At 40.7% G+C, this 24225-nt stretch overlaps 1 protein-coding gene across 6 annotated transcripts in view; it reads left to right on the top strand.

The window, feature by feature from the left end:
* The window catches only part of POU6F2 (POU class 6 homeobox 2), a 474882-nt gene that overhangs the window by 239106 nt on the left and 211551 nt on the right, over nucleotides 1-24225 (top strand). For all 6 annotated transcript variants that reach the window (XM_075271186.1, XM_075271183.1, XM_075271184.1 and 3 more), the window contains exon 4: nucleotides 7386-7614. In XM_075271186.1, the coding sequence (XP_075127287.1) occupies nucleotides 7386-7614 (229 nt within the window). The remainder of the gene's footprint in view (nucleotides 1-7385; nucleotides 7615-24225) is intronic.

The following is a 24225-nucleotide window of genomic DNA, read 5'->3' as shown; positions in this document are numbered from 1 at the left end:
CCCCTTGTATTAATGATATGCAGTATTTATATAAGGGCTATTAGGAACATTATTAATACAAGGGGGAGGGTTGGAGTGCTGGGGGGTTTGGGGTGCTGGGGAAGGGGGATGGAGGGCTTCTGAATGTCTGTCTGGCCCTTCCTGTTTTTTTTTTCCACCCAATTGCAATTCTTGCACTCGGGGGTTAACAAGAGCTCTAGTGCTCCTATTAACCCCCAAGTGCAAGAATTACAAGTGGGTGGGAAAAAACAGTCCTCAAGGGCCAGACAGACATTCAAAGCCACCCCCCTCCCCAGCACTCCAACCCCCCATCATCATCATCAATGTTGTATTTATCCCCTATCCCTGATCTTCAGCCTGCGCATCGGTCTTGTGAGACCGTGTACGAGCACAGGCACACGTCGGGTGTGGGCCTGATTACGTGGCCACGTCACCCGGCATGTGGGGAGGAGAGGGAGGAGGAAGCGGCATTAGCATGCAGAGAGCAGGCAGGGAGACGACCTGCTCTCTGCTAGGGATGAGGGGCGGCCGCTGGAGCAGCGCTGCTGCTAATAGGTGAGTGTTAAAGCAGCGCATCCACAGGCCTGCCCCAAGCCACTCCTGCTGGGCTGCCATAACGCTAAGCCAGTCCAGGACAGTTTGCACGCAGCTTGTCCTGGACTGGCTTAGGTCAGTAAAAAGGCCGCCCCCCGGCATAGCGCCGCCTGAGGCAGTCGCCTCAGGTCACCTCATTAGAGGTGCGGCACTGTTGGTGGATGCCTGGCACCTGGACCCCAGACCAATTGGCTGTAACAGCCAGTCTTCAACACTGAGGGATATATGGAACCAATAGCATAAGGTGCCACCCATTGCATAGCAGCGGGGAAGGAGTAGTACAGTCCAGTTCCTATTGAAATGATTGAGAGCAGAACTGCGGTGCTTTGGCTCTAGCGCTATACAACAGATGCTACCTCTTACTTTCAGCTTCATGTGATGTATATATCCCAGTGCTGGAGGCTGGCTGGTATGGCTGATCGGTGTCGATTCTAGGTTTCAGATATCTACCGATCAGATAGAGCTTGGGCAAATCCTTTAAAACCATGGGATAAAAAAGTAATTTTTAGCTAGCCACAGCTCAAACTGTAGAAGCAAGTGACTGAGCATTCAAGTCTTGTATATATTAACCTTACTAACATTCACATGTACTACTTAGAAGACTTGTTATAAAACCATTTAGTCTACTTGTTCTCTACTCATACATATTTAGGTCAAATGCTTTAGTACGTGAATATACAATGAAATCGTCTCACATCTAATGTAATGCCTGTTATTATGACATACATTTCTTGTTCTCTTGCTTGACTTTCTGATCTCAAAGAGTAAGCAGCATCGTTGAAAAGACAGGTGGATGTTGAATGTAGCATCTCAAGTATATTAAGATCTCTTAGGGGAGTTTTGAAATCATATTGCTTTTGGCAATCATTAAATTTGTATTATTAGTAGCTGTTGAGTTTCTGCAAACTAAAGAATGGTTTGTGTCAGATGAAGACAAGTGTGTAATGGCAAGACTGGATGAACATTCACAGTTCAGGAGTTTAGCTTCCATGCACGGGCAGGGCTGTAGTGTTTGGATGAATGTTCTTCACTGCTTACTAACACAGTGCTGTACATTGTATAGTGGTTGTGTGTGGTGCTGATGGGACTGAGTTACGGCATGACCATATGACCAATGGATGTGATGTCACTGGCCTGTGAAGAGGAAGTGGTGCTCACACAAGTGGGCAAGCATTACTGTACAAACAGCTGATGGTGGTCCTGGATTCGGACTTTATCAAACTAATATTGAAGGTCTATCCTAAGGAAAGGTCACAATGCCATAGTCACAAAATAACCCTTTCAGGAAAACTATATTTTCTCACTTTGGTTCCTTTTTATCTAAAGTGTGATGTGAATGATTATTTAACATATACTAGTTGTTCCATCTTTACAAGGGTTTGTCCAGGAAAGAATACTGGTGCATGAGATACATACAGGTAATGCTAAATGTAGTTCATATGACTCTCTTTATGTCTGCAATATTGTATGTTAATATGGTGGTTCCTCAGTAACTATTGCTAGGGATTTGAGATCTTTTTATATACCTATTTATATACAATGAAATGACACTAATTTATGGAGTACTCTTTTTTCAAATATTGCATGGACAAATTATAAAGCACTTTATTCTATGGAAGCCTATTAGTATGTATCTCATTGCATCCATTGTTGGTTGCACCAATTATCTTTGAATTCATATCTATTATTTATTTATGTATTTTTCAATAAATTTATACATTTTTATACTAATGTTGTCTTTTATGTGGTAGTTGGCCTGAGGGTCAATGTGGTTGATTTTTTTTTTCCTGTAGACTGTGTGGAAGTCCTCATCGCATGTGATCATTGAGGCCTATCAGCAGGTGACGTATGTGAGTGACTTCCTGGGTCCTTTCCCTAGGCCGCTGAGGTGAGGTCTTCACGTGTATCACAGATGTCAGGACTAGAGATGAGCGAACAGTGTTCGGATCAGCCGATTCGAACAGCACGCACCCATAAAATTAATGGAAGCACCTGTGACGCCGGCCGGCCGCCGGCAAAGTCAGCGTCACAGGTGCTTCCATTCATTTCTATGGGTGCGTGCTGTTCAGATCGGCTGATCCGAACAGTGTTCGCTCATCTCTAGCTCAGGACTTCACATGCGGCAAGGACAAGCTACCTAGCATATTGCTTTAATTATTTTAATCCCTGGTTGTTTTTGCTGGAATTTTGAGGAAACAAGGATATTAAAAAGAAAATATGCGCATTAGTTAATAAAATATAATGCTGGAATTAGTTGTAGGACACATTTACATCTAGTGGTTTTGCTAGTGTTTTGCCATTGTAATTAAAAACCATACTGTTGTGCATGGGATGTTGTATCTGTTCGTCTGCTGTTTGTCTCCCAGTAGAATGAACATATATGGCTTCTAACCAGTTGTCGCAAATATACATTATATGGCTGAAAGTTTGTAGCCACCTAATCATCACACCTACATACTATTTCAAAACCATGGAGAGTAATATGGAAGCCATCGGAGTGTGTCTGTTAGAATTAGCAGCCTTTCACCCAAAAGAGTTGACTTTCATCCTTAAGGTATGTGCTTGAGTTCAGGACTCTGAGGTCAGGGCTCAGGTTTTTCCACAGCAAACTTGTCAAACCTGGACCTCATTTGGACCTAATTTTGTTCACATGAACAGTTCTGCTGGAACATAAAAAGGACTACTTTAAACGTGTTTTCCCATCTCTCTATGTTAGTAGCTTTGCCTGCTGTCTCTTCTTCTCACTTTCTGTATTCTTCATCAAGCAGTCAAACCTACATCTCCCCAGTTTACTGAACTGGACACTATGAAGTGTCACAGTATAGACTTTACCTTTACCACAATAGATTATTATGATTACTACAAATCTAATATAAATGCAGATCAAATAATATGCACAGTAAATGTATATTACATTACACAGGTTTGTATAGAACACATACCTGCTTCTAGAGAACAGACTCAGTGTTATCCTTGTGTCTACATAGAGAGATTACAGACACTGTTTGATCAGCAAACTGCAATTAGCTGAATCGGCAGAGCTGTAGATAACAGTGAGAGCAGACAGCTCCCCCTCCCCCCGAAAGCACTGAGTGACATAATTTTTCTTATTTTAGCAGATAGCTCTGGCTCCATGGAAACAATGTGTAAACAATGGTGGAATAATTTTACATAGCAGGCAAACAAAGCTGCATTGCAATGTATTTAGGAAAACTCTTCAATTTATATAAGCTAGCAGTATATGTAGGATCCTTGAGATGGGAATACCCCTTTAAGCTGCTGTGACAAAATTGGAAGCATACAGTTGTCTGAAATGTCCTTGTATGCTGCAGTTTTGATATTAAACTTTGCTGGAAATAAAGGAACCAGCTTAAACCCAGAATCCCTACTCCACCAAATTTGAGTGTGTGCGCAGGCGTCCCTGAACCCAGATTCATCCATCAGACTTATAGGTAGTGAGACATGATTCATCACGCTAGAGTCTAGTGACAATATATGTTACTCTACTCTACCTGGTATTGTGCATGGTGATCATAGGCATGTGAGCAGCTGCTTGGCTATGGAAACCTATTTCATGAAGCTCCCAGCACAGTTCTTGTACTGATGTCACTTCCTAAGGCAGTTTGGAACTCTGTAGTGATTGATGCAACAGACTATAGGTGATTTTAATGACTTGGTGTGGTCTATTGCTTTGTGACTGAACTATTGTCACTCCTAGATGGATGCTTCCACTTCACAATAGCCTATGTTATTGAAGTGTGTGTGTGTGAACACTGCAGGTATAGCACCATGGCAAGCACAGGGATGAAATACAAACTGCAGCTAAATGTTGCTGATTTAGCACAACTATGAAGAGCACAGTTTCAGTAAAAAACAAAAACACAAGAAAAACTCATCAAACTTGTTTTCTTTGTTATTATTATTACTACTAGTAGCAGTATTTTTAGGGTATGTTCACTTGGTGGAAAATGAGGAATTCCTCTTCATTTTCTGTTAACAGCATTTTAGCCGCAGTCTAGCTGCGATGGGATGCCGATGCAGTGCCACAGCATTTCGTCGCTGCATCCTGCTACTGATTAGGCCCAGATGAATGGGCCTCATCAGCAGGAAGACTTGAGCCACGGAAACCGCAGCCGAACCAGCCACGGCATCCGAGGCAAGATCGAGCAGGACGTTACTTTTTTCTGTGTCTTGCTGCGATCTCTGCCTCCCATTGAAAACAAAGGGAAGTGGATTTCAGGAGGAATCTGCTCTGGATTCGGGGATCAAATCCGTCCCCATATCTGTGGCAAATTCCTCTGTGCGAACACAGCCTAAGGGCACCATTGCTTTCATGGCACAGTATATTTGAGGATTTATTTTCAAAGCCCAAATACACAAAAATAAGCACAGTACTAACATAGTGACCAACTGGTAGAATCGATGGAAGACCCTGCCTGCAAGGGCTTACAATATATGAGGGAAGGGGGATAAGTGGCAGTAAGGATAACAATAAGGCTAAGTCCGGATCTCCATGTATGTAGTCTGTGCTCTTTTCCATCATAGGATGACAGCAATGGACTTAAAGTGTGCTCGGAACACATACGGTTTTATATCCCGCTAGAAAGCCAACAGTGCGCTAAATTCCCGTTATGTGCCCTGGGGCTGGAAATATCCTAGCCCAGTGATGGCGAACCTTTTTGAGACCGAGTGCCCAAACTGCAACCCAAAACCCACTAAATTATCGTGAAGTGCCAATATGGCAATTTAAACTTAATACACTGCAGATCCACAAATACGGACAGTTATGCTCCATTGTAGCCCCCCCATAGGATTATATGCTCCACAGTGGCACCCACACACAGTATTATAAGCTCCTCAATACGCCCCCCAAGTACTATATGCTCCTCAGTAACCCCACACACAGTATTATATGCTACTCAGCACCCCCCCCCCCCCACACAGTATTATAGGCTACTCAGTACACCCCCCAGTATTGTATGCTACTCAGTACCTCCCACACACAGAGTATTATACGCCCATCAGTATGCCCAACCTCTCCCACACACAGTATTATATGCTCTCCAGTATGACTGACTGACTGACAGACACACACTGACAGGCACACACTCTCTTATACTTACCCATGAAGAGCCGCCGGCGTCCACCTCCTTTTGACTGCGGGCGCTGATGACTCACATCATCATGCCTGCATCAGGGCAGAGGTCACACTCTGCAGTCAGTGTAGGCCGCGTTTGCGCGGTCTGCGGCCTACACTGACAGCTTTCAGCTGTATGTGCATTTGCACAGGCAGCGATCGCTCATTAACGGGGAATCCTGTACCGAATTCCCCATTAGTGAGCGATACGGGCAACCACACGCGTGCTAGCATAGAGGGCTCTGCGTGCCCTCTCTCGCACGCGTGCCATAGGTTCGCCATCACTGTCCTAGCTATTATAACTGCGACGATCTCAGTCCACAGTCAGAAAGGCGTTACTGACTTCCAGCTAGGTAATGGGGAATGCCCCTCCTGACAGTACTCACCCATAGTACTGTCAGGAGGGGGGCATACCTTAACACCCAGCGATGACGCTAAGCAGTGAGGAACGCCCCTCCAGTACTAATCTATGGATGACTACTGTCCGGGGGGGGGGGGGGCATTCCTCACAGCCCAGCAAGACTGTCAGGAACGCCCTTCTGAGAGTGGGCAGAGATTGTTGTAGTTATAACGGCACCAATATCTCCAGCCCTGGGGCACATAACGGGAAAACTGATAGTGCTCTGAATTCAGCGCACTGTCAGCTTTCTATTGGTATATGAAACCTCATGTGCCCAAGGACATGAAAGGTCCTCTTTAAACAGGACTGGAATGACTAATACCTTTTTCTGCTTTCACTCTGGTGTAAAACACATGATGGAACTTTCTTCCATTGTGTTAGTTTACTTTTCAGACGGAAGAAAAAGTCTTGCACGCAGGGTTTTTTCTTCCCTTACAAATGCAAACAAATATGACAGAAGAAACATGATTGAAGAAAAGAATATTGCCAAATCGTCTCTAGATAAGGGAGTGCTCTTCTTACAATGGTGGTCTTTTGAAGTGAGTTTGTTACACTGAGATACACTGAGATGGCATTCAAGCCCCATGAATTGGGCAGGGCTTCATAGTCAGAACAAGCACGGTTCATTTCTTAAAGACTTCTAGTACTTGTTAACCACAAAACTGTGGAAAACAATGTCGGCATACATCCTGTTGATCAAACGGCCACACGGAGCCCTGGGGAAAAGACTGGTGCACCACACACACTTACTATGAATAATACATATATCTCCCTAAGTGTCCTCCATCCATGGCCTACTGAGTGTTGGAAGGTATTGCCCAGGGGATGAAATGGTTATTTTAGACACAGAGGTGTCTTGCTAAAAATCACAACATCTTATTTTATTATGAAACAGAAATGGATAGGAAATGCCTTGTTTGTGGACTGAAGTAAAATGTGTCCTGTGGGAATTCATGATATATTCGTATAGATATTAGTAACTGATGTGTCTCGTCTTTATGTATCCTATTCAAGCACTGCATTCTATGAAAGTACTAAACAATGGCTCTAGCAATGTATGTTTTTATGTACTTTATTCACATCTTATGCTTTATTCCTTGCATTTGCAGTTCAGTATACTGTAAACAACACTCAGCCAATTGATAAAGAAGAAAGCTTTATGAAATGCTTTTCAATGTACCATTGTAGATTTTTCTGTCTTCCAAGCCATATAACTCTATACTTGTGTAAATGAGATTTATGTTTATTTTCCAGCCACTGCTAGCAGCACAACAACTGGCATCAGCTGTAGCTGGAGTGATGCCAGGGGGCGCTCCCGGCCTCAACCAGCCTATCCTCATCCCATTTAACATGGCCGGACAACTTGGGGGACAGCAAGGGCTGGTACTGACATTGCCTACAGCCAATCTTACAAACATTCAAGGCCTGGTGGCAGCTGCAGCAGCAGGAGGAATAATGACTCTGCCATTGCAAAATCTACAAGGTAAGTCCATGTAGCTGATCCTTACCTTACCTGAAGGAAAATTTGGCACCAGAACTTTACCAACACTGTGAGTTGAACTGAAACCAACTATTTTAGGACCATTCCTAATCCATTAGTAAACGTCTTAACATCTGGGACAGTCAGCACTTAATGGGGTCCATGAACCTCCTTCTTCCTACTGCCCTTACTAGTTAAATTCACATGAAATCATGTTATCATGCCTCGTTTATGATATATATATATATATATATATACTAAATGATCTCTTCTGTAAACCTAAAGATTTATTAGTCATACTTTCCTACTTTAAAAATAGGGCCTCACTTGTCCAAAGGTTGTGTATGGTATTGCAATTTATCCCCCTTCACTTCAATGGTATCTACAGTATCTATAAAAATGTTAGATATAACCCAGGTGTAGGTGTGAGGGCCCCTTCACACGGCGTAAGCGCTCGGCTCATTCCGAGCCGTACATGCGAGCGCTTCTAAACATTCCCCATTCACTTCAATGGGAGCGCTTGTAAAGCCGGCTTTACGCGCGCTACCATTAAAGTGAATGGGAAGTGTTTAGAAGTTCTCGCGTGTACGGCTCGGAATGAGCTGAGCGCTTACACCGTGTGAAGGGGCTCTGATACTGTTTCTAGTAGAAAGTATGGAGCCATGCTTCCATACCCATTTTTTTTCATCTCACATCACTGGCCAATCTGCTTTGAGCTGCAGATCTCAGTAAGGCCAAGGCCCCACATAGCGAGCCACAGTCAAAAAACGGTACGGAAAAGACCATGGTGGAAATGCATTGTATTTTTTTCTGAAGCGTTTTTCACAGAAAGTCCACAGAGTTTTCCTGGGTGGACTTTCTGCTTCTATACGGAAAATGCCAGCATTTCCATAGGTATAATTGCAATTTCTATTGCAATTTTTTTTCTGCAATGGGTGGATAGGATTAGCCAGATCCCATCCACTTTTCAGGTGGCATTGTCAAAACGTAGGACCCTGTCCTAATGGTTGCAAGGGTCGACCACAGTTTAAAACAATAAAAAAAGTAGTTGTTGTCCACCTTACCTATTGTAATATGCTTGTAAAACCCTTGCCAGGCTGCAATGCACAACACAACCACTGGGTGGCCACACACCGACACATTCAGTTTAGACATCTTATGAAAAATATTTTTAAATCATGTGAGTTTTTTTTTTTTTTTTTGTAAAACTGGTACTTGGTAACTAGTCCATCAAATGTTTCCAGCTTAAAAAGTAAGCTTGGTCATCTGGCATTTTCAAATAATGTACCATATATATATCAGAGGCTTACCTAGGGGGTTCAGCACAGAGAGGACAAAAACATTTCAGTGGACCCCCAACTCAGTTATACCATTATTATCACCATACAATGTAATGGTAGATATCAGCTCCATATAGGGATCTGCACACCATATAAATCAATACTGTGCAGGAAAAATATCATATCAGTGATGTCTCTGACTGTAATCGCTCACATTTATTGTCTCTTCCATCTAGACCACCATGACCACAATTTCTAGCCACGACATATCTCTGTAAATCTAGCAAAACATACATGGCTTCTCATTTTTCTAGGCACCTGACCCACACTTTCCTCACTTACACAAAGTTCCCATCTTGCTGCTACTATGTAATTATAAAATATATATTATAACAATACAATAGATAGAAATAATACCCTAATTAATAATATTGTGTACTACCTTACTGTCAAGTTTGCTTGAAGTAACTACTCCCAGTGCATAAATAGTGCTCCCTAATGTCCCCTTATATCAAAGGATTAGTACAAATGCATTTATACTTCCCAGCATCCTCCCTTCCATCCCCACACCGTGATGGCCATCACCTCTGCAGCTCTGTATGTGTATATAGCACCTGCAGCAGTGATGTCACATCTATGGGACTGCTGCAGCCATTCACTGCTATGAGCTATATACTGTGCTGATTGGTTGCAGCGATCTGGCGGACATGATGTCACTACTGTAGCCACTCTGTATACTAAGGCCTCCTACACTCCAGTGGATTTACTTTCTGCAAATACTGATCCACAATCCTCAGAAAAACACATCCGCATTGCATCAATATATCATCCACAATCACGGATCTTGTATGATTCCCTACGATGGTCTGTGCCACAAATGCGGCCAAAAATAGGGCAAGCTTCATAATTTGCCGTCCTTGAATATGACACAGCAATTGTAGTTATTTGTCTTGGCCCATAGATATGAATGGGATTGTACTTTTATCAGAAATGGCAGATCCAAAATTAAAAAATACAGGCGTGTGTATGAGGCCTAACATGGCTGCAGAGTTGCCCTCAGAGCTTACCAATAATGTCCCCCAAGGTGTGTAAAAAAATAAACCTAATATTCTCCTACTCTCGATCCCCTAATGCATTGAGTTGTAGCTGTGGCCGTCCCGTGTTTTCACTCTAGGCTGCAGGTCTGACAACTAACATGACATAGCACCATGACCATGACATGTAGCAGTGATGTCATTGTGCTCTCTTGCATTGGGTGTAGATGGATTGTGTTCATGGTGCCTTGTAGGCTTCAGGCTTGACGTTAGGAACGGTAGAGCAGGAAATTAGTGGCTGCAGATGCCAATACAATTGAGTGGCTGGTGTTTGCGGTGGCCCCAGGATAGGCCCCAAAACAGTCGGTGGACTTAGGCCCGCAGACCCTTTGCCCCTCTACTAAGTACGCTTCTAGTATATATACACGTTCATAAGCTCAGCCAAATCCCACCAGCAAGTTGTATTAGTACTTTTGTGATTTCCTCTTTTGTCTGATGTCTCCTGAGTTTCACCTGTTGGTGGAGCCACATCTTAGGCAGCACCTTGTGGCTATTTTAAAGATTCATGTCAACAGACCTTTCTTATCATACTTGTAAATGGTTTTCACTTTAATGTTTAAAATAATGTCTCTCTCATACCATTAAGTTGCAGCAAGGAACCTGTCAGTCATAAATCATAAATGAAAAAGGCCTAGCTAATGCACAAATTTTACTTGTTTAAAATTTGAGAGTGCATGTAAAGTAGGGAAGCAAAGATTAAAATAATGCAGAAACAGCACTGAGTAAAAGCAGATTTAACAAAGTGAGGGAAGAGGCTTTTTAGAGGAGGTAGATGATAAAATCTTAATGAAGAAACAAGCATTATAAAATGCGTGGTGCTGTTTTTGCTTATGTCTATATATATAGTATTATAAATAAACATTAAGTAATGGAACACAATGCCATACGTCATGAATTCATTCTGCTTACCTATTCCGAATTCTTTGCTGAGGATACACAATCACTAAGGGCTGGTTTTAATAGCTCATCTTATGTAGGTTATTAGTCTAATTTTTACTTGTTATTTTAGAACTGACCTGTTCTTACATTTTGCTTGTGCATGACAATGTTTAAATAGAAATTCAGTAATCATCATAATTTTTTAAATATATAGCAAAATTACAATGTTAGTTATATTCCGCATCCATACACAGGTTTTAAACAAAATGATAACTGGAGGGGTCTTTAGGCTAAATAAAATGTACAGTATATATATATCTGAAGCTTTATTTCTTACATATAAAATGATTGGTTCTACTCATTGGACGTACAGTATTTTCAACTGTATCTATATATGTATCTATATTTTTCAACTATGTATCTACTGTATGTAGGTTTCACTACTGTAGGTTTATTTGTGGAAGTGAAAAAACAAATGATTCTGTATTCTTCATAAATATATTTTGTCTACTGATCTACACAGAGGCCAAACCCAGAGGACTCTAACTTAACAATTTTTCCAGCAGTCAGCCCCCTGCTCTCTGTGTTAGTCTACGGCTCCGCATAGTGAGCTACTGCCAAAAACACTGTGGATAAAATGTGGCGGAAACTTTCTGTCCCTATATGGAATTAGCCACAATCCCATCTTTGTAAAACTGCATTTTTACTGTGGCATTTCCAGAGTGGACAAATTGTGATGTTTTCCTGGTCTTAAGCAGTATTTTCCATGATACACTCTCCATAATTTACAGACTCACTGTGGGACCGGCCATTGTGCTCAAATAATGGAGGAGTTTTAACTAGAGATGAGCGAACACTATTCGAAACAGCCGGTTAAGTCCATTCATTTCTATGGGAGCATGCTAATCGAAACGGCTGTTTCGAATAGTGTTCGCTCATCTCTAGTTTTAACCATACTAAGACCCAACTAATGAAGTCATTTTCCTGAATTAGTTACCATTTAGGCATTTTCTCAGCCTACTAAGAATTCTCAAACTTGACAAACCTTTTAAAAACAGTCCACAAGGTCCAAAATTCCTTCTATACCAATAATACTGCAATGGAGATGCCTTAATAGGAGCAGAAACTTACCATTTGGCCGCAATTTAACAAAGCAATACAGAGCTAATTCGGACTGCCCCCATAAATAGCACATGGAGGCAGGATGGATTTGCCAGATTTGCCTCTACACTGTACAATTATTTGTTTGAGAGACATTTTGGACCTGATTCCCTCTGTGTGAGAACAAACTGACATTGGGTTACACCAAGTTGATGCTACATGGTAAGTGGCATCAAAAAAGATGAGGGAGCATGGGGCAACATGGTGGCTCAGTGGTTAACCTTGCAGCGCTGGAGCCCTGGGTTCGATTCCCACCAGGACCAACATCTGCAAGGACTTTGTATGTTCTCTCCATGTCTGCGTGGATTTCCTCTCATTCTACAAAGACATACTGATAGGAAAAAAAATGTACATTGTGATCCCCACATGGGGGCTCACAATCTACAAAAAAAAAAAAGATTTGGAAACATTACACTATCTTTTAAATTACCCGATCACAAAGTACCTCTTGATGTTATCGTTTTATAGCGAACCAGATAGATAACTTTCAAGTGCAATATAAACCGCTAAATATTTCTCTAAGAGCAGAGAAGGTGTTGGAATAATGGATAGCATAGTTCATGTTTGTATTTGTTACAAGCTGGAAGTGAAATTATCTATAAAAAGTTGTTTATGACAATAGACTTAGTGATGTCACAGCAACAGATATAGCCATGTATCTGGAGCTATTGTGAGAAGGTGAAAGGCAGAGTGCTGGAGTCCCGCTATATCAACTCCAAATTCCTGACCTATGTGTGGTCCAGGACATGTCTGATATAGGTGTTAGCCCCAGGTGTGGGTCATAGACTCATTACTGGGCCATAAAAGGCTGCAGAGCCTGCACTTCAGGGCAGATCCTGGGTGGAGAGGAAGTGCCTGGTTCTTCCCTGACACTGAAAGCCTTGTGTATGGTACAGTGGTTTTTTGGTTGATTTGTGTAGCTGGTAGTAAGCCACACGTACAGTTAGTATTTTATGTTTAGTTAGTGCTCAGATGAGCAGGGTTTTGGTTTGACATTATTTTGCCTGAAGTTAAGGCTGTATTTTATATTGCTCATTTTTGTGCCTGACATAAAGGTTTATTTATTTTGCTGTTTTTCTTAAATAAACCGCTTTGCTGCAAGATTTGTGTCCCTGTCTCTGACTGGTTGGGTCCGCACAACTGCCTCTACCCAGCTACCTTCCCCACACTATGTATAAGCGGATTGTAAGTGATGGTAACATGCTAAAAGCTTGCCTGGTCTCTGAGATCATCTGATCCCTTTTCCCATGCCTTTCACATGGCAGCCACCATTTTAGTCAGTTTGTATGGCTCGAACTACAAAATGTTTGGATTTGCCCAAATCTGAACATATTCAAAGATTTGTAATAAAGCCATTTTCGAACAAACCAGTTTGCTCATCACAAAGAGTCCTCTTAACATAAACTTAATAAAAGTGCACATCTTGGGGGCTTATAGATGTCCTATTTTAATGATGCATACACTAGTAAGACAGTTTCAGAGAAATCCATTGAACTGCTACAGAAATATTCAATGGGGCAGATTTATTAAGACTCGTTTAATATACACCAGTCTTAATAAAGGGCTCGACTGACACGAGAGAGATTTATGAAGAGGTGGTGTTAGGAACTGGCAGAGATTTCCATTATAACTCACGCCAGAAAACTACAGTAAGTGTGCAGTCACATCCAGGCTGAAGAGTCTTAAGGATCCCATAAGATGTTTCTTCCCAATATGAGGAGACCAGTTTTATTAATGCCACTTTATAGTATGAAGACCTGGTACAGATTTTGAGTCCCAGGAGCCTCGTATTTTCCCCCTGAAAAGAGATATCCATAGATTAACACCAAATAATGCACGTAAAGTGGTGAGGAGTTAAATATATAGTATAGTATTAAATATAACACTTCATTAAGCTTAAAAGATTTAGCCAGAAGTTTTTAATCTTTAGAATAGGCCGTCAATATTAGGCTGTGGAGATCCCATACAACTAAATTGAACAAAGCTGCAGTTCCAAGCACAGCTGCTACTAAAGTACGATGCATTGAGTACCAAGCTAAATGATGACAAGGCCATAGGGTTGGAATGAGCATTGTGGCCCCTTATAACTGCTGAATGGCAGATTTGCTGAAAATCAGACCCCCAGAGATCAAATACTGATGGCCTATTCTAAGGAAATCAATTTTAAAAGCTTGGATAACCCCTTTAATATGCATAAAAATATTTTAATAAAAGATGTAACACAATTGCAACATGGGTTGTATTCTATATATCTGAAGACATTTCTCAGTACTTAAAAATCTGCCAAAAAGAAGAGACTTCCATTTATTCAGCTTCCATTTATGCATCCATTTTCATTACGTAAAACAATACAAATTACCATGAGCAAGCAATTGTCTAGATTAGCCATAAAGAACATTCTAAGGTGCCACAATTGCGACTGTAAAAGTAACAGTTTATAGAAGTAAATTGCCTCTGCTAGGCTTCAAACTCTAATAGTTCATAGTAATACTGGAATTCTATTAGAATTACTCCATTACTACTTCTCATAAGAGTTTAAGTCTTACTTCAGTCTGTACTTATGGGATGTAAACTACTGTAGTAGAACCAGACTATATCGATCAGATGATCAAACCTTAACCAGATTCAGACTGCAACTAAAGACACCAGCTAAGAGCCAAAAGTTCACTCATCTATGGCTTTATGAGTCTGTCCAGTGTCTTAAGATGGGACGTGATGCATCCACATGTCTTTTGAACTTGACTGAACAATTGACTAAATCTTAGTGTTCTTCACCTTTGAAGCCAATTTAATGGAATATTAAATCTCGGATCTAATATACATCTACTACCTGCTCCAAAATACTTTTTGTGGACAGAAACATTTTGTCAATATAGGATAAAGATCCTAGGGGTTTAGTATTCTGCTATCCCATCACCATCAATGAAGTACAGCTAACTGTATTCATGGAGCAGAAACAGGAGAGAGGCTGCACACCCATTGCCTTTTCCATTAAAAAAAGACAGATTGTTAAAAACGCCTGCTCAGTGTGCTAGAAGAGCAGCAAATGCTAACTTAACTACAACAACCTGACTGTTTGCAGCTTACTGTAGAATGATTTAATATAGAGTTCAATGTACAGGCAGTAAACACCTTCTCTCTTTCTGGTGGTGGCTGCAGGCAGTCAATATGTTATCATTTCAATTTCCATGTCTATGCCAGAGCTTTATATTGCTGGATAATAATTGTGAACTTGGTTGAAAATTGATGTAAACTTCTTTTACTGCTGCTCCTAGGAATAATGGTATAAACCACGCCTACACCTAGGAATACATGTATGAACCACTGCTACTCCCAGGAATTGTGGAGTAAACTACCACTACTCCTACAAATATTGATATGAAGCATTGCTACACCTATGAATACTGTGTAGACTACTGTTACTCCTAGGAATACTGGTGTGACCCACTGCTACTGCTAGGAATACTGGTGTAAACCACGGCTACTCCTGGAAATACTGGAGTAAACCACAACTACTCCTAGGAATACAGGTATGAACCACTGCTACTGCTAGGAATACAGGTATAAACCACTGCTACTCCTAGGAATACTGGTGTAAACCACTGCTACTCCTAGGAATACTGGTGTAAACCACGGCTACTCCTAGGAATACTGGGGTAAATCATGGCTACTCCTAGGAATACTGGTGTAAACCACGGCTACTCCTAGGAATACTGGTGTAAACCACTGCTACTCCTAGGAATACTGGTGTAAACCACGGCTACTCCTAGGAATACTGGGGTAAATCATGGCTACTCCTAGGAATAATGATGTAAACCACAACTACTCCTAGGAATACATGTATGAACCACTGCTACTCCTAGGAATTGTGGCGTAAACTACCACTACTCCTAGAAATACTGATAAAAAGCACTGCTACACCTAAGAATACTGTGTAGAATACTGTGTAGACTACTGTAACTCCTAGGAATACTGGTGTGAACCACTACTACTTTAATTTGCTTATTTGCTTTATATTTATGGTTACTATATAAGCTTATATAAGTATTAGCTATATACAATATGTATACATTATTAAGGGTATGAGAATATTGGTCACTTTTAATACATCGCTTTTCCCCCTGAGATACATCTATCTCTAATCTTAATACTTGTTCTGTTTTTATACACCTTTGTTCTAATAAACTTGTCTACGTTTTAACCTATATATACCACTTGACTTCTTTTTTCTTTGGTTCGGTTTAATGTTGTGCTAAGCAATTGGGGAATTCCTTTGTTATATTTGGGAGCCTATATACCGTGAGATGTGATTGGTGCAAGTTACAGGGTTGTACTATTCTTTTGGCTCTCTGCTTGGATGTGTACAACTTAGTTATTGTATCACATTAAAGTAGCAAGCTACTGATGACTGAATGTAAATCTTGTACTTATGTTAAAAATGGCTTGTTAATTTACTTACATACACACAATTATCTCATCTACCCCAGTTTTCCAACGTAGATGGGTGATAACCTGGCATACATTTAGCACAAGACCCTTTCTTGCACCAAACCTACAACACATACCCATTCTGTGCTTCACTTGCCACATTGTGTGCTGTTTTCCCGTCAGGCCTTGCGTCTGTCTTACTCAATCTGTCCTAGTGTGTACGCTACATATGTAGTAAAGTTTAACAAAGCTTTAACAATGCTGTGATAAAGAAGTGTTACCCTGACTCTTTCAATGGCTTTTATATGGATTTGGTTGTGTTCTGTGATAAGTGATAATTTGATGTAGCATCATATCCTAAGTGACAGTTTAAACAGTGCTTCATATCTATCTATCTATCTATCTATCTATCTATCTATCTATCTATCTATCATCTATCTATCATCTATCTATCTATCTATCTATCTATCTATCTATCTATCTATCTATCGTTATTATAAAATAGGAGAATATTACTATAAGAGAATACTATTGTAGTCACCTTGCTCCCAATTTCCATGTTATCATTGAACTATCTCTAAGTCCTTTCTTTGACCTGTAACATAATCTAAGAAAAATTTTGTCATATGTGACATATTGGTCCAGGTAAAATGTGTTGCCTTTAGCAACCTGGCACAGATGGTTTTTAACCCAAAGACTATGGGGATCCATCACATTTGCTAAAACCTTACAGGCAAGTAGTAAATGAGATATACATGAGTTCTGCTATGACAAGCAAGGTACGTGACACCAAAACGTAATAAGCCTTGAAAAGTCACAGGTAACTGCTGTAAATTGCAAATAGAGAAATGACTGACAATCATTTTGCAATTTCTTGCATGTGTTGTAGCAGTTCCCCAGTGATTTCATGCAAGCAAAGCAGCTGTAAGTACTAAGTACACACAGATGGGCTGATTATGTCGCGTGCCTTGGAGATTCACTCCAGCTATTTGTATATTCTGTTTTAAGCACTAGAATGGTGAGCATTTCTAGAGATGAAAATTAACAAATAGCATTTTACATCATAATACACAAAAGTGGTCGGTAGAATTCAGTATAGCATATAATGAGTTAGCGGCTAACTAAGTAAAGTTAAATCAGATATGGGCAGGTCACAGTATTACATATATGACGAAAAGCCACACTGACCACAAGATCTGGAACTGTTGGTCCAATTGCGCTTTGTTTTGAAATAACATGATGATGGATGTCCAGTCTTAGCTGCATTTCTTGTGTGTCCCTGAGGGGGACCAGATAGTAGAGTCCAGGATGTGACCTATCCATCCTCTGAACTGAAGCTTTGGGGGCTACAGGGGTGTTTCCATATTGACCAGAGAACACCAAGATGGGAATATGCAGCTGATTCACCCAAATGCCAGGTTGTAGTAACCAAATGTGGCTCTTTTTTTTACTTTTCCACCCATCCTGAAACATCTGTAAAAAAAAAAAATCCACATGGGGACCCGAAAGACGGAGAGCCTGTAAGCTTAAAAAGCGGTCACCTGAGGACACCCGCAAACCCCAGAGACTATAATGGGATCCACCTGGCCTCCACTGGTTTTATGCTGAATCTGGTGGAGACTAGAGATGAGCGAGTAGTAGTCGATCGAGTAGGTATTCGAAATACTTGTACTCATTCAAATACTACTCCTATTCGCAGTAAAGATTCAATTCAGAACCAGCATTGATTGACTGAATGCTATACAGTGTATAGCATTCGGCAAATCAACGCTGGTTCTGCAGCAGGCTCTTCTTTTCTAGTCAGGAGAGCTGGCAGCTTTCGGTTATGCGAGAGCTGAGTTTTTCTCATAGGAATGCATTGAACAGCGTTGATTGGCCAAATGCTATACAGTGTACAGCATTTGGCCAATCAACACTGGTTCTGCCGGAGGCTCGTCTGTGACGAGGCGGAGTCTAAGATCGGACCACAATGAATACTGCTGTGGTCCGATCTTAGACTCTGCCTCGTCACAGACGAGCCTCTGGCAGAACCAGCGTTGATTGGCCGAATGCTGTACACTGTATAGCATTCGGCCAATCAACGCTGTTCAATGCATTCTTATGAGAAAAAGTCAGCTCCCGCATATCCGAAAGCTGCCATCTCTCCCGACTAGCAAAGAAGAGTGTATAGCATTCGGCCAATCAATGCTGGTTCTGCAGGACGAGTAAGTTCACATTAGTGCTTGCCTCCCGTCCAGAAGAAGTCCGTAGGAGGACCCCCCGAATGGCATATCAACGCAACTGCAAGCGCTGTGCAGTTAAAGTGCACGGACCCGTTATAGTCTATGGGGTCCGTGCGCGTTAACTGCACAGCGCTCCTCCTAAACACTCTCCTCCTGCTACTCATGGACTTGGTGATTCTCCTTTAGTCAAATAGTGGTTTTCCCTGAAACAAGCATTTTTTCCCTTAGACTGTAATGGGATTCGATGTTCGATTTAGTCGAATATTGAGGCTCTACTCGAAACAAATATCGAATCTCAAATATTTCATTACTCGCTTATCTCTAGTGGAGACTACAATGTAGATGTGAATCCAGCCTTAATAGTCATGAATAGAGATGAGCGAGTACTATTCGAAACTCCCGTTTCAAATAGCACGCACCCATAAGAATGAATGGATGCTTCCATTCATTCCTATGGGTGCGTGCTATTCGAAACTGCTGTTTCGAATAGTACTCGCTCATCTCTAGTCATGAATTAGAATCATCTTATATTTTTATGGCAGATATATTGTATACATGGATATATATTTGGGATATTATATCCAATTACATATAGAACAATTCTTCAGAAAATAAAATAACTCACACCACTTTACCTTCACCTTCGTAACTATCCTGAACAGACACATAGAAATATAGTATGTTGTTGTAAGGAACGAAATGCATTGCTTGCCTTAACAATGTGGAAATTTCTGCACATTTCTGAAAACTGCCATGTTCACACAGCACATATGATTTGCAGTGTATCAAATAACATGTCAGCAGCGGAATAAGATGAAGCCACAGTGGATATTGGATGAATTACACATTCATAAATAGCTCAATAAAGATGTAAATTTTGCCTTTTGTCATGTTATGTTTTCTACAAACCACAGTCATTTTTTGAATATTGAACAAATGCAGGTTGTTTCGCCTGTGTATATTCGGAGGCCCTTCCCAATGTCCTAAGAGGTTTTCTACTTAAATTATTCGGAGTGAAAAAATGCAACCGAAACAATTTATTCTGCAGAGAGAAAATAGATGAAATGTCAGTCACTCTATGTAACAGTATATGCCATTCACTTATAGGGCAGAAATAGTGGGCCTCATTTACCATAACTGTAACAAAAAAAAGTAACCTTGTTGTCTATTACAACCTGACTGCATTTTTCTTTCAGATTGTTCTGGTAAATGAGGCCCAATATTAATAAATCACATATGGGTTATGGTGGTGAGGTTGTGAACCCTGTCAAAGTGCCATCCAAGCAACATAATCTATATAATCTATGTGTTCGTATTTGCTGTCAATCACATTCCAAAGAGAAATTTGAAGAAATTGAACATGAAACTGAAACATGAACATTGAACGTGAAATTGAACATTGAACATGGAACAGATGTAGCGAATCCATTTGGCTTGTGCTAAAGTTGTATCTCAGTCGTTGTTTGTCCAATTGATCAGCTGTTTGAGATAACAATCCCTGATCTAGACCAAGTTTTTCTGTGACAGATTTTTAGTTTCTATCTATCTATCTATCTATCTATCTATCTATCTATCTATCTATCTATCTATCCATCCATCCATCCATCTATCCTATGTATATACTTACCCTCTACTTTGAGAAAGCCACCCCTTTATTTTCATTTTTATAAAAAGCTTTTTCTGTCTGATATTTCATAATAAAATTTTACAGCCAATTTATATCTGGCTTCTGTATGTACAATTGTGTCCAACATTATGTCATCTTAAATTTATTTAATAACTCCAATTTCTCATTAAACTAATTCAATACAATTTTCAAAATGCTAGGAAAACGGTACCGTAGCTCTTCATCGTCAGAAGGGCGTTTCTGACACTCTGTCAGGAACGTCCTTCTGCACAGCAACGCCTATAGCGCTGTACTATGTGAGCGAGGAGGAACGCTCCCTCCTCTCCTGATAATACTCGTCTATAGACGAGCACTGTGAGCAGAGGGAGGGGGCGTTCCTCCCTGCTCACATTGTACAGCGCGATAGACGCTGCTGTGAGGAAGGGCGTTCCTGACAGAGTGTCAGAAATGCCCTTCTGACTGTAAAGCGCTACGGTACCGGCATTGATAGCTCTTCACCCGGGGCACAGATCGGGAAAGCCGAACGTGCTCTGAATTCTATCTATCTATCTATCTATCTATCTATCTATCTATCTATCTATCTATCCATCCATCCATCTATCCTATGTATATACTTACCCTCTACTTTGAGAAAGCCACCCCTTTATTTTCATTTTTATAAAAAGCTTTTTCTGTCTGATATTTCATAATAAAATTTTACAGCCAATTTATATCTGGCTTCTGTATGTACAATTGTGTCCAACATTATGTCATCTTAAATTTATTTAATAACTCCAATTTCTCATTAAACTAATTCAATACAATTTTCAAAATGCTAGGAAAACGGTACCGTAGCTCTTCATCGTCAGAAGGGCGTTTCTGACACTCTGTCAGGAACGTCCTTCTGCACAGCAACGCCTATAGCGCTGTACTGTGTGAGCGAGGAGGAACGCTCCCTCCTCTCCTGATAATACTCGTCTATAGACGAGCACTGTGAGCAGAGGGAGGGGGCGTTCCTCCCTGCTCACATTGTACAGCGCGATAGACGCTGCTGTGAGGAAGGGCGTTCCTGACAGAGTGTCAGAAATGCCCTTCTGACTGTAAAGCGCTACGGTACCGGCATTGATAGCTCTTCACCCGGGGCACAGATCGGGAAAGCCGAACGTGCTCTGAATTCAGCGCACTGTCGGCTTTCCAGTAGTATATAACACCGCATGTGCCCAAACCCATGAAAGGTCCTCTTTAAGCTGTCCTCCACTTTTAGCTACAGTAAAGCACTCCATTGACCTGATATGTCACCCTTTACATATGGAGCACTGGGGAGATTGAAACCTTATTGGCAAGTTTTGAATGTTACCAGGCCACTGAACATTACAGAAAATCTAGGCCAGACCTAGACTGTAACAGACCATCAAAATATTGGTAATGCCCTTTTTTTTTGTCAGATCCCTCCACGTTTTCATGGCCGTTTTGTACCTCAGTTGTCTGAATGTATCCTTAGACTAAACATTTGAAACATTGTATCATCTTGCCATATAGATATCAGAGTATTGTATTACATAGACTTAATATTAATCCTATTAACTACGGTAAATGCTAATTTTTATGCTGCAAATATTATATTTATTCATGTAACTTGGAAACTTAAAATGTCAGCTAGAATGTAGAAGTTTCCCCGTATAGACGTGTGCTGTGCGTGTACATATACTTCAGCTAATGCGTTACACCGGTTTTCAGCACTGTAATTGCAACCCTTCTTTGTGAATCACAAGTCCAAATTTCACTTTTCCTTTTAAGTAAATGGAAGCCGTCGCTATTCATTTGTATATCTGGGTAAGGAACATGAAATAGCTTTCAGAGACTACACAAATCCAGTGTCTAACTTATGTATTTTAATGAGCACCAATGTCAGTAATGATAACAATGATGTTTCACTTAGAGGAATAGCTTATGCCCAGGTACTTCTGTATGCTAACACAAGCAGAACATGAATGACAAGGACCAATAAGAGCTACAATGAGCAGTCATCACATAGATTCTGCAAGTCCTGCCAGTGCTATATGTAGCTGGAATGAAGCTTTTATATTCATCTGTGTTAAATTTAAGCTGCCAGCTTAGCTGAAGTTATACAACATGTACACTTGCTTCTGAGACAGCCAAGAGCAGTACTGTATCTTCTATAATAAGTTACACAGACTCCAGCTCAGTGCGGCTAATGTAATTACTGTACTTCACCGCCTGTATGTGTATCATGCCTTGTAATATGCTAATGTACTATGAATAAAACAGCAGCAATTTGTCTACTGTAATCCCTACTGTTGTCACTGTAATAAGGATCTTGTCATGCCTTGCCTACACCTGAATGCTTTAGAGGAAGGCGTGTATACTTCTATTTAACAAAAATATTATTCTGTAAATCATACTGCATTATAAGTTTTATTTAGGAAAATAATTACACACACACACACACACACACACACACACACACACACACACATATATATATATATATATATATATATATATATATATATATATATGAAATTTCTGCACTGTTCCTTGGGTATATATTGCCAATTTATTTAACTACCATATATACTCGAGTATAAGCCAAATTTTTCAGTTTTTGTGGTGAAAAAGCCCCCCTCGGCTTATACTCGAGTCAGCAAAAAAAAAAAAAATATATATATATATATATTTTTTTAGGAGGGGGGGGAGGTGTCTATGACCAGCCACAATATTAATGTATAGAATCTCCCATAAAATAGTGCAAAAGAAAAAAAAAGAAGATTAAAAAAAAATAAAAGTTCTAAATCATTCCTTTCCCTAGAATAGATTAGATACAAAAGTAGAAAATCACTGTGTAACACATGCACATTAGGTATCCCTGTGTCTGACAGTGCCCGATCTACTGAATATAGGGTATCTGCAGTGCTCCTGTTCCGTCGGGAAGGGGTTAATAGAAGCACTGCAGTTTCCCTATATTCAGCCAGACTGAATTCCAAGTGGGGGGAAGAAAAAACCCCAGTCCTCAAGCTCAGGGAAGGGGCAGACAGACAACCAAAACACCCCCTCCCCTTCCTCAGCACCCAGCAACTACTGCACCCAAAAACTCCGACCATTTTAATTTTTGAAATTTTCCAGTAGCTGCTGCATCTCCCCCCTAGGCTTATACTCGAGTCAATAAGTTTTCCCAGTTTTTTGTGGTAAAATTAGGGGCCTCGGCTTATATTCGAGTCGGCTTATACTCGAGTATATACGGTATTTTACTATGTTAAACTGTACAGCTCCCATGCTAAAGAAAATGGTATACTATGTAATATATGTTTTTTTCCTAAATGACTCTGTACAGGTAAAGAAATTTTGCTGTGGTTTTTGAGCCAAGGCTAGGAGTGGATTTAACAGAAGGGGAACATATAAGCACTTCCTTTATATTTTCCATTCCGTTTCAATCCACTCCTGATTTTGGCTCAAAAAAACCACAGCAAAATCTGCAACAAAAAAGGCGGCGTTTCCGCTATGTGGGTCCTCACCCTAAGGCGAGGGCCCCATGGGTCAGAAATGCCACGATTTGCCTGGGGCAGAAAAGCTGTGGGAAACATTGTGGTGTTTTACAGTAATTGCAAAGTGGATCGGATTCATGTGAATCCGATGCTCACTTTGTGTTAAATAGGTTTTGGAAATCGCAGCATGTCAATTATATCTATGGAAACACCGGCGGCTTCCCCATAGATATAATGGTAACAGAAAGTCCACGGAGGAAAACTCTGTGAACTTTCTGTTTAAGGCGCTGCGGGAAGAACCGCAATGCATTCACGCTGCGGGTTTTCCTGCAGCGCTTTAGCTCTGTGTATCCGTGGGGCCTTATCCTAAAGCTGCATTTTGACATTGCCACAACTGCCTGAGGATAAATCCCTGCTGACTTGTGGCCATTCATTATACAG

Source organism: Leptodactylus fuscus, chromosome 4 (genome assembly GCF_031893055.1).
Source record: "Leptodactylus fuscus isolate aLepFus1 chromosome 4, aLepFus1.hap2, whole genome shotgun sequence".
NCBI lineage: Eukaryota > Metazoa > Chordata > Amphibia > Anura > Leptodactylidae > Leptodactylus > Leptodactylus fuscus.
Note: the sequence above shows the minus strand (reverse complement) of the source record. Positions and strands in the feature narration are given on the sequence as shown.